Here is a 12,197-nt window from a genome sequence, read left to right on the forward strand (position 1 = left end):
TAGGCCATCATTCTCACAGTGAACAAATAGTTTCTGCATTCAGACTGAGCTGATCAGGAATAATAATAAAAATGTGTTCTAAATTTTAGCTATGTGCCAGCACTGTGCTAAGCATTTTATATGTTTAACTCACTTAATCTTTACAATAACTTATGAGGTAGGCTCTGAGCATTTAACCCACTCTAGGGCACATAGTGAGCAATCAGTATAAGCTAGCTAGCTCTTATTGCTTCTGATAACAGAGACTACAGAGAGTTTAATTAATCTCCCAAAGTTTTCAGAGTAGACATCCCCAAGTCAGCAGTCAGCTTCTTCAGGCCTCTTGTAGTCCGCCAGTGTCACAAACCTGGGCCTTGAAGTCATCCTGAAACTGATATTATTTTATATATGGTGGTAGCTTAGAACTATTAGTTAAGAAGCAATAAAAAATATGAAGGGGTGATGTAGATTTCTCAGGATTCAAAGGCTGTACGTCTCCCCTTCTACCTCTTCCTTGAAGGGTTTGATAGGCAACCTTAAGTATCCTACAGTTTGCTTCAATTAATGTCAAACTTAAAAGATAGGTGGAAATCCAGTTAAGCTCCTGGCTGAGTTAAATCAGGTCCTTCTTCTACAGCAGGGTAATTCTGTGATGAAGCTGTGGTCGTAGGTTTATTTTTGCCTAGGCCAGGTAGCTTTCCCTGCCCCGTAGTCACGTTCCACTCTCCTTACCTTTGACTGTCATCCTGAAAATGTGTCCAGTGGTAATAGGGAGGATTTGGTAACCAGGTCTGGTGAGTCCCATAACTTAACCCAAAGCTAGCACTACTGCTAGGAAAACAGTTTAAACCACATTCATCACCAGAATCCTATTCATCTGAAAGACAATAGAATTATTACTAATTATTGCATATCAGCAAAGTTTCAGCTATTATGTTGTCCCTTCCAGGCTTGTTGATTTGTAAGTTCCCTTGGGTAAAACAGTATAAAATAAAAGGCAAAACTTTATCATGTTTAAATAATGTAATTTTCTTCTTTGGTATATACCATATTATGTGGGAGACCATGGAAACACTAGGCTGTCCACAAGTTAGACAAACACGATGAGCTTTAAAGATTTTTATCTTTAACACCCTGCAGTGTTGCCATGGTGGCGGTAGGTATAGATCTGTTTTCATTGATTAAAGGATTTGTGTCTGTTTTCAATTCTGGAAAATTATCAGCTATCTCTTTGCATATTGCTTCTTACTCATTTTCCATTCCCTTATAGAGTCTTTCTTTTTATTATTATTTTTTAAATTTTTTTTGGTGAGGAAGATTGTCCCTGAGCTAACATTTGTGCCAATCTTCCTCTATTTTTTGTATGTGGGACGCCACCACAGCATGGCCTGACAAGTGGTCTGCAGGTCCGCACCTGGGATCCAAACCTGTGAACCCCAGGCCACTGAGGCAGAGCATGCAAACTTAACCACTGCACCACCGGATCAGCCTCTAGAAATTCTTTTAGATGTGGGTTGGGCATCTCCGTGATATCTCCAGGGTTCTTAACCATTTTTTTTATATTTTTAATTTTTATATCTCTTTAGTGATTTCCTTAGATCTGTCATCAAGTTTATAAATTCTCTAGTTGTGTCTACTTTGTTTAACCTGTCCATTGAGATTTTTCTCTTTGTTTTAGTGACTAGATTTTAATTTCTAGAAGTGCTATTTTGTTCTTTCTGAAATTTTCCTGATCTCTCTTCTCTTACTGTCACATTTTTTTAAATCATGGATTTTGTATCTTTGATTACATCTCTCTATCAACTTTGGTCTGCACATTGTTCTATTATCTCTAATTCTTATTGGCTAATTCTTCTGCTTGTTGCATTTATTGGTTCTCCCTCGTGTTGTTTTCCTCCTATGGTTCGTAATTTTTTCTCGTGAGCTCATCTTTGGCAAGGGTCACTCTTTCTGGGTGGTCTCTGGGCCCTGATTGAGAAAGCGTTCCTCCAGAACTTTACGTTTATTTCAGTCTGAGCCCTAGGGATTTCAATAATCTTGGTCTGTTTTCCTTTTTTTAATATCTCACTTTGGAGTACCCACAACAGAGGAATGCAAACTTGTAACTCATACCCGCATGTGGTGCAAGCCTAGAATTTCAGTTTCTCAGGGTGACTTTCTTTCCCATTAATGGCCCCAAACTGATAGCAAGCTTCCATTCTACCTGTCTGGACCATTTTCAGCATTTTTCTAGACGCTTTTTCTAGATGGAGTAGCTTTTCAAGGCTCTGAACTATATGCAGGTGGCCTATCCAGAGGCGCTCTTGGCCCTGGCCAAGGCTGCATCACTTATCTTGTGAGGGCATTGAAACCACTCCACCTTCCCCCAGCCTGCAGGACCTATACGCAATCTTAAAGTCCTAACGGGCAGTCCTTGTGACAGCTGCCATGCCACCAGCTCCTGCCCTCACTCTGAGTGTCTTCTTCCTTCCTGGCACCTGGGATTTCTCTTTCTCTTTTAACAAAGTTTTGCTGTGCTTTCCCAGCACTTCCATGCTGTCTGGCAGGAGGAGGCTGGATGGCATCTGCTCCACCTGTCATGTTGCCATAAATCCCAGAGAGTTTTGTAAGTGGAACAGGCTCCATTCTGCAATGACCTGAGTTTGAATCGTGGGTCCACTACTTCCTCACGGCGTTATCTTGGGCAAGCGACCTAATATTTCTGAGCTTCAAGGACAAAATAGAGATAAACGCTGACTTTCTGGGTTTGTTGGGGAAATTAACCAGATAATGCATGTAAAACTCCTTGAATAGTGCCTGGCACATAGCAAGTCAGAGCATCAACATCAGCTAAGCAAGCTTTCAAAAATACAGATTCCGGGGTGCTGCCCTTTAGATTCGTTAAGTCTAAGGTAGGGCCCAGAAATCTGCATTTTGAAAAGCTCCACAGGGGATCCTGACAGGCCATCAAGTTTGCAAACATTCCTAGGGGTACTCAAGAAATGTTAATAGTGTCAGCAGCCCACATTTCTAAGCACTTCAAACTCCTATGAAATAAAACCTCATTTTCCCCCGACCCTGGTCTTTGCATCCTAGATGCGGTGAGGCTGTAGAGAAAAACAAGCGTCTCATCACGGCGGACCAGAGGGAGTATCAGCAGGAACTCAAAAAGAACTACAACAAGCTGAAAGAGAACCTCAGGCCAATGATCGAGCGGAAAATTCCAGAACTCTACAAGCCTATATTCAGAGTTGAGAGTCAAAAGAGGTAAAAACCGGGCAAAGGAGGATAAGCATAGGGCCTGGGGCCCGGTGGACAGCGCATGCTCTGCTGTGCTCACTCTGTGAGCTGCGGAACCTCCAAGGGGTGGGAGCGGGCCTGCCCACCGAGTGCGATTGGTCCTGCTCCCATCCTTCACCTCCTGACCCTTGTCCTTGACCTCCCCAGACCCTTCATGTTGGCCTTCTGCCAGCTGTCTTCCCAGGGCCGAACCTGAAGGGATCGCAGAACCTTCACTTATTTACTTATTTACTGAATTCCCCATGACTGATAGCCTTCTCTAGTGGGTGATTTTTCCCCCCTCCCTCTCTTTAAAAGGCTAATTGATCTTCTTACCTCTGTTCTCCCTCCCTCCTTAATTTCAGAGACTCCTTCCACAGATCCAGTTTCAGGAAATGTGAAACCCAGTTGTCACAGGGGAGCTAAGAAAAGCTGTCTTCATCCGTGAAGACGGAGGCCCCGCAAGTTGGAAAAGGACTTGTTGGAACTTAAAACATCGGACATTTGCCACGTAGGACAGACCACATGCTCCCTGATGAGACAGCGTTCCAGAAGCTTTGAGATCTAAGTGACCATGGGCATTACACCCAAACAGGGTGTGAAGAGATTTTGGCTATACTGGGCAATGCAGCTGGTGGAGGATGGTTAATCAGGGGCACCTATGTATTTATTAAAGCATGTTTTTTTTAACAATATTGTACAAAACAAGGCATAAACAGCATCTCCTGCAGAGTGGTCCGTCATTGTCTACCCAAGAGATGACTTCCTCTGGCCCAGATTTGAATTTACGGGATAAACCCAAATTGCAGGAGGGAAAATGGAAAAGTTGCCCACCAACCTCTTCAGAGTAAATGTCACTGATCCCCTCTATATGGGAAAGGAGGGTGAGCTTGCAGGAGTGCAAACATCTGGGAGGGGAGGCCTAACTAGAAATCTAAAAATCATGGTGGTTGGAAATTTGGGGATAGATTATTTGTGAACTCGTTACCCTTTTGGTAACGGTGGACTAATTGTTGTATAGTTATTTTTGCTTTATTGTTATTGTTATGTTAATTTAACGTGTTTATAGAGGAAGACACTCAAAGCACTGATTTATGAGATACATGGTACTCTGAGTGGTCAGCCAAAAGTCATAGATGCCGCATTTACTTCAGTTGAAATGATTCTCCCATAATGCTTTGCATTTTTTCTTATGCTCACTCTTGCTCACTCTTTTTCTCCTCCTCCTGGGACCAAGTTTATTTTTATAAAAGGATAGTATCTCTGCTCTCATTTCAGAACATTGTGCTGTCCATCAGCATGTGTACATTACCTACAGAATATATTCAGCTTTGAATTCTCTTGACAATGTACTTTAGGAGAAAGATGAACAAAGTTATTATTTGAGAATTAAATTATATATTTTTAATATGACTGATTGCCCTGACTGGTACGAAAAATGTAATAAGAATTGTAAGCAAAATGTTTCCCTTTGCAACTCGTGTTTTTATTTTGACAATTCAGTGTTTTGTAAAGTACTTAACAGAAGAAAAAAGATGCATAATCCTGGCCTTGGTCAAACACTGCTATCCAGGGGCATTCCTCATATGCAATATTTAATCTTGGTAGTCCTGAGAGAAAATTTAATTTGGATATTCTAGAATTTTTTATTTATACCATCAGGTATGCATGAATTTATATTCTGAAAGAGGAATTTTTTTTAATTACTAAAGTTGAAGTGCCAAACTTTTTGTTTTTTAGGCCTTTCTAAAGTGTATTATACACCTCACTGCTTTCTTAAATGAGTGCACGTGACATTCTTTAATTCCGAATGTTATTCAGCATCTTCTGTGTGGGAGATACTGGGTGAGACCAAAGTCAAAAAACATTGTCACTGCCTTCCAAAGTCACTCAGTTTAGTGAGGAAGAGCATCAATATGTCTGTAGCCATAACACACAGCAGACTGGGACAGTCCTTGTGGAAGTAACCTTCTCTAAGTAACTCAAAGATGCCCATTATTATCAATCCCTATTACATTCTGCACTAAAACAATAAGGATTAGGTGCTAAATTTACTCTCTCTTGTGCCACAGTGGGTACCTCTGGCTTCACAAGTGCAGGAACTGTTTACCGCTGCATTCCCATCCCCTAGCCCAGTGCTCAGCACACAGAAGACAATAAATGTTTGTCGAATGACTAAATGAATGAATGAGTGGGAGTAGACCTGCTTCTAGAACAGCACTGTCCAACAGAAATATAATGCAGGCCACATATATCATTTTAAATTTTCTAATAGCCACATTAAAAAGAATCATAAAAATAGGTGAAATGAATTCTAGTAATATATTCTGTTCAACTCGATATATACAAAATATTATTTCAACATGTGATCAATATAAAAAATTATTGAGGTATTTTACATTCTTTTTTTCATACTGTCTTCGAAATCTGTATGTATGTATCTTACAATTACAGATTGTATACTTTACACTTATCAATTAAGACCAGCCACATTTCAAGTGCTTAATTGCCACATGTGGCTAGTGGCTACTGTATTGGATGGTGCAATTCTAGAAGCTTCCAACTTTTATAACTTGATGCCTCTGATCTGTAGGCTCAGGATAACAAAAGTAGTGGGAATAGCGTCCAGAGTGAGAGTGACAGAATTGTGATTGAGAGCCTGTGGACTTACCTAGAAGTGACTCTCGTGGAGTTGGGGAGTGTGGCCTTCTCATAGGGGTTTTGTGTGCTCATACTCTTTCTGAGCTAACCCTGGCTCTTTCCTCAATTCCGGATAGTTTAGTTGTTCTTTAAGTAACAGTTATAAATAAAGTGGAGGCGTTGCTGCACTTATTTAAATAACGGCATTAAAGAATTTGGACATTGGTCCTCTGACCATGTAGTCTAAATATGGGGTTGAGAAAGAAGCATTTTAAACATTCTGAAGAATAAAGCAAATTAGGCCTTTTGTTTTCCAAAAATGAGAGAACCCTGATATGCCATGGGAACCATCTTGATGTTACTTGGGAAAACCCCCCTATGAAAGCTTCCTGGAAAAATCTTCGGATTAGCTTCATGCCTCTTCTCCTTCAACAAGGTCAAGTGTGCAACTGTCACCATCTTAAGAATTTCAGGAACATGAAACATGAATATACTGCATAGACCTGATTAAGTTTGTCATGCTTCACATTGTCTTAAACGCCATAATTCTATTCCGTAAGGAGTCCTTTCCACGACAATAGATTTGTTTTAAAACGAAAAACTTTTTGAGCCAGCATTGGTAATTGTGGTTGCAGGTATGTTCTCAAAGACAGGGAGCATTCCTTTGTTATCTCAAATGTTGTAAAGCTGTTATTGATTAAGTATCATTTTGCAAAAAACCCTAAAGTTTCTAATATATTCCAGAATGCTGGGTATGTCCACAGTATCCAGGGTATTCTTTCTTTAGACTTCAGGCAATGCTTCCCAATCTTTTTCACATCATGGGTGTAAATGCTATCTATGGAGGAATAACAACCCCCAAACTTAGCTTAAAACAACCAAATATCTCGCCCAGTTCCTGTGGATTACGAATTCGAGGGTGGGTTAGATGAGCAGTCTGACTTGAAGTCTTGCAAGATGTTGGCCACAGCTGCCATCATCTGAAGCCTTGACTGAAACTGGAGGATCCTATTACAAGGTGGCTCATTCATAACATTGGAGAGTTGGTGCTAGTCTTGATGGGGAGAGGCCTCAGTTCCTCTTCATGTGACTCTCTCCCCAGACTGCATGAGCGTCCACGGCATGACCACTGACTTCCCCTAGGGTGGGCGATTCAAGAGAAACAAGACAAAGATGGCAGTGTTGTTTATGACCTAGCCTCAGAAGTCATGCTCCCTCATGCCTGCTATATTCTGTTTTTTAGAAGCAAGTCACCAAGTCCAGTCCACATTCAAGGGGAGTTAGGCTCTACATATTGGATGGAGGAATGTTAAATAATTTTTTAACATATTTTAAAATCACCATAATGAAACACATTAAAATTTTGTATTTGTTGTCTCACTGGGATAAACGGACTAAGATACTTGCTGCTAGAGATGACCAGCCTTGGAGCTCTGGCTGCCCTGAATCCCTCCCTAAGGGCTGGGGCAAGCAACCCTAAGTAATATCTGTAACCCAGCCCACAGTGCACCATGGCACACCACTTGGGAAGCCCTAGCCTACGGGTAGTCCTCAGTTGGCAATCTTTTGTAAGGGACCGAAAAACCAAACTCAATTTGGTGTTTTTAAAGAGGGTGTAGAGTTCAGTGGCTCACTTAACGGAAGAATCCAGAGGTAGCATTGGTTCAGACGCAGCTTGATTCAAGACCCACGCACTATGTCCTGGGTCCATTTTTCATCTCTGCTTCCTTTTGGTTGGCTCCATCCTCAGGCTTTCAGCAGTGGTCCGTGGAAATTCCAGGCTCATCCATCAGGGCGAAGGCAGTCCTGAGCTTTACAACCTCGCACCACCAACCTCCATAAAGAAGAGACGTTCTGCGTTCCAGAATTCCCAGTGGAATTCCTTGGGTTCACTCTGATCGGAGTGGCTCACACTCACGAGGGTTCTCCCTTCACACTGGTAGTGAGGTCAACATCAACTCAGCCCACATGGCTAACAATAGAGGGACTGGTAGTTCCTCAAGGAACTGGGAAGAAAGGGGAAAGGAAGCAAAATAAACCACGGGAGCTCACTGCAGAACATTTTGCTTTAAAGCCAACACATTCAGAAGAAGGAATTTGGGTGGAGATCAGGATTACAGTTTATTTCATATCATACTCACAACCACTGAGCTGGCAGGACCATCCCCAGGAGGGGAGATGACGGGGACGTGCAGGATATGAAGGAGGACCTGGAGCTTATCGCATCCTGAAGAAGAGTGGGGACTGGGGTAGATGCGGGTGGCATGTTTTGCTGTACCAGTAATTCATCCTCTGGAGTGTCTTGCCAAAAATGGTGCAAACGATCAGGAATCGGAACCACAGAGCTGAGGGCAGGGAGGGGCACTGGCAGAACAGTGAGAGCAGCAGAGAAGTGGAATAAATATTAGCTTCAACTGGGAAAAGTCAAGCATCAAGGTTGTGTCACTGTCTCTCTAGTGCCTGGCCCATAGTGGGCACTCAATGAATGTTTGCAAATAACCAAAGTAATGAATGGGGGTGGCCATCAGTGGTGATTTCTGCCGACTGTTCCTTTTCTGTGGCTCTGGGCTAAAAGCACCTAACGGAGGACAGATGATTAGGGACAATTGGCCCCGGAGGAATGGCTTTCCATTCACTCTTGATTTTACCTATTATCATTGCCTAGGCAAGAATTAAGAGGATTTTTTCCCCTTTTCTGATGACTTCTCTTGAATCATCCTAGACCTTACCTTTAATAATCTTAAATCCAACCTCACAGAGCCTGATTAAAAACCCAAATCTCTGAAGGTCATAAGTTTTCGGTCATAGAATTACTCGAGGCAGTGTGGCATAGCCTGGTTGAAAAGTATTTGGAGAGCTGTCCACCTACCTGGTCTCTAAGGCCTCGTGTGTAGCACATCTTAGGGGAGCATTGCTTTTTCTAGAATGATGCTACTGGGTCCAACCTAGTTCTTAGTCTGATGATGATCTTTGAGGCATTAGCTTGATAGCTAAATGGCTTCCTCCTTTACTATTTTCCTCACACTTTGGAAGATGGCAAGTCACTGGTACAAGAATAAGGGAGTGATTTTCAAGGTGGTACAGCTCTAAAGGGTGCAGTCGAGAAATAACCTCTCTTGTCCCTTATCAGTTCCTTTATGCAGTAAGAGAACAGTACACGGATGAACAAATTGTTCTGTTAGCCAACAGGATTATCAGGATGATTAGTAAAACAATTTTTTTTTTTTTTTTTTGAGGAAGATTAGCCCTGAGCTAACTACTGCCAATCCGCCTATTTTTGCTGAGGAAGTCTGGCCCTGAGCTAACATCCATGCCTATCTGCCTCTACTTTATGTGTGGGACGCCTACCACAGCATGGCTTTTTGCCAAGCGGTGCCATGTTCGCACCTGGAATCTGAACCGGCAAACCCGGCCCACCAAGAAGCGGAACACACGAACTTAACCACTGTGCCACCCGGCCAGCCCCTAGTAAAACAATTTTTAAAAAGACTATGTGACTGCCAAACATCTCTGGACCCAGGATCAGAAGTCCCGGTTTCTTCTTCTTCCACTTTCTAGTCCTGCACCTCTGGCCAAGTTGCTGTACCCTTCTGAGCTTGAGGTTTTTCCCTGTAAAAAGAGGGATAAGAGTTGCTCGGTTTTCTTCCAAGCGGCTGAGGGAATCCAATGAGATAGTTAATGCACGGAACGTGTTTTAGAAACTGAAAAGTGCTGCCCCGAATGTAAGGAAGCACCATTTACAACTGACACCTCCAGAAAGTTTAGCCAGGCCCCTACACGTTATATCCGTGTATGCGCCGCGGGCCACATCAATCAAAAGCAGGTCAAAGGTGCAGGCAGGACAGAGACCTGACTTACCAGAAAATACATGCCTGGTCTGTTCAACTTGCAGTGCCAGTGTATGCTTGTCGTCTGGCAAAGGCCAAGCAAGGGCCTTCAGGGTAGAAGGAAGAAAGGGTAGCAGCGGAACCGAGAGGGCACACAGTGGCGCCTGGAAACCCAGTCCGACCTGGCTTCCCTTCTCCTCTCGTGCAGCATGTCTCCACTGCATTCCTCTGGAAGGTAAATACACGGATTCCAACAGCCCACCTGGGTGTCCCCCAGCCTGCAAGTGCTCCCTGAGGGTATCAAAGCACACCGACTTCCACTTGAAACAAAGCCACCAAGCGGCAAGTTTCCCTGCTAGTAATAAGGAAGAAAGACAGGACTTGGCAGCCGTGATGGATTTGCAATAATCAAGCTCCTGTTTCTCGTTTAGAAGCACGGGGTTTGTCGGTATCCTCGCTGCTTCACTCCATCGGATGCAGCCGCGACGCGAATGTCTCTAGATGCATGTTAAGTAAAAAGTTTCTAAAGAGGATTGCGTGGAGCCCAGCAATTGATTAAGAAACTCAATGGCCCTAATCCACGGAGAACTGAGCAACTAGCAAACGCAGCAGTTTAAATCAGGCTCAGGGAAATCCAGCAACCCCCCCCAGGGTGTTAATGCGCATGCGCCTTAAGATGTGAACGCTGCTTCCGCGTAAGGGCTGCGTGTAGCTGGGAAATGGGAAGGGACGGTCCAGTGCGACGTCAGCCGAGGGATTCGGGGACGCTCAGTGGGCCTGTCTTCTCAGGAATTGTGAAGCTGCAGGACAAGGAGTCGCAGTGGGAATCAAGTGAAGTAGTACCGTGGGAAATGAGCATAGTCCTAAAATCTCCTTCCTGGGCCCCCTCCCACTGGAGGAACCGGAAAATGCAGCTAAATGTGTATTTGGAATGACAAGGTGAGAGGAAGGGGAACCTTCCACCTGTGCCAGGCTTGGTTTCCCCTGCCTGAACTGTGATTCTCATGGCAAGTCCACACAGCTGAGAGGGCAAGTGGGACAGCCTTTCCTACAGATGAGGGAAGACCGAGTCCCCGCCCTAAGAGAGTACCCGACTCCAGCGGGGCACATGTGTGCACACAGCTATGGTGGAAGTTTGAAAGGGCCGCCCCCCTCCATTACATCTGAGCTCCAATTTGGAACCTAGCCACAGGTTAATCCCACTCCACACTTGCTTTTTGAAACTTTCTCCCTTGCCTTCCCAAGCCCTCTCCCGCCCCACCTCCCCCCGCCCCCTCCCCCCCATTGGCCTCACACTCTCTAGTTTTATCTGTGTCTTAGACTGTCCCCTCTACTTGTTTGGAAGTTCCCTGAGTCCAGGAGCTCTCTCTCTCTTTTTATCAGTGAAGAGATTGAAGATCAGGAAGTTCTTATCCAAGTAGACAGTAGCCATCCTGGGTAGTTAAGACAGACTCATTCCAAGTTTCTTGCTGTGTTTCTTGTAAACTAGACACTAGAAAATTTAAACTCTCCTTCAACTAAATGATGCCAAGGTGGTTGTTTTGCAAGGAGCTGGGCAAAGTCATATTAATAGAGGAAATATAACTTCTTCAAATAACACTAGATTGTGTTGTCACTGGGCTATATGAAAGCTCACTAGGTTGAAGGTGCTTGTTTTTTAGGTAATGAATGAGAAAATCTACGCTAGCTCTCACTGTGGGAACCTGCACTGTGATCTGATCACCCACCAAGATCTCCTCCACCTATTCGACTGAACCTTGTCTTTCAGAGCTGATGGAGCTGGCCCAGAAAGGCCCACAGCACCAATGAAGGCCGTAAATGCTGGAGCTTGCTAGAAGTAATCAAAGAGAGGCACTAGGTACTGAGGCAAAAAGATGGGGTTTCCCAAGAGAAGGACCCTGGATGAGGGTGTGAAAGAAGGAACTGTAAGATGGGAGGATGGGAGAGATGGGGTGGGGGCACACTGAGGAGAGAGGTCAAGAGATGGGGCTGTCTGTGTGTGGGAATCCTTCCTCTGAGATCCTGTCTGCCATCTTCCCTGGAGTGGGATAGAATCAAGTAGGATAAAGTCACAATTTCTGGTCCTTCTTCACTCAGCTGTTCTGTGAGCTTAATTGCGTTTTAGTAAAAGAATGCGTTCTCCTCAACCTCCATGGTAGGTGGATGTTGCCGCGTGAGGACATGTAAGCCAGCCAGCAAAGACCAGGACTGACTCCCTGGGCACAGGGAACAATAAAAAGAAATCTGATCCCCACACCCTCCTCCCCCTTTGCAGCAAGAAATGCCCATAGGTGACTAAAAAGAAGGTGTCCTCCTCCTCCAGGACCAAGGTTTATCCCCGTAGGCCCAGACGTGGTCTTGTATGATTATTGGGACTTCATAAATATTGATAAAGACAAGCATTTCCATCAAGTTATATGGCCCACCTTATCCACAGCCCCTTGTTGAGAGCCTGCTCTGCCCACAGTCTCTGGAAGGGGCAGTTGTCTCTTC

General features: G+C 44.0%; 1 protein-coding gene across 3 annotated transcripts in view; it reads left to right on the forward strand.

Moving 5' to 3' along the window:
* DOCK8 (dedicator of cytokinesis 8) overlaps positions 1-4,703 on the forward strand; it is a 206,393-nt gene extending 201,690 nt beyond the window's left edge. For all 3 annotated transcript variants that reach the window (XM_070590602.1, XM_070590603.1, XM_070590604.1), the window contains 2 exons: positions 3,055-3,225; positions 3,603-4,703. In XM_070590602.1, coding sequence (XP_070446703.1) covers positions 3,055-3,225; positions 3,603-3,663 — 232 coding nt within the window. In that variant the 3' untranslated portion in view covers positions 3,664-4,703. The remainder of the gene's footprint in view (positions 1-3,054; positions 3,226-3,602) is intronic.
* The last annotated feature ends 7,494 nt before the right edge of the window (positions 4,704-12,197 follow it).

The sequence above is a fragment of the Equus przewalskii genome, chromosome 22, assembly GCF_037783145.1.
Source record: "Equus przewalskii isolate Varuska chromosome 22, EquPr2, whole genome shotgun sequence".
NCBI lineage: Eukaryota > Metazoa > Chordata > Mammalia > Perissodactyla > Equidae > Equus > Equus przewalskii.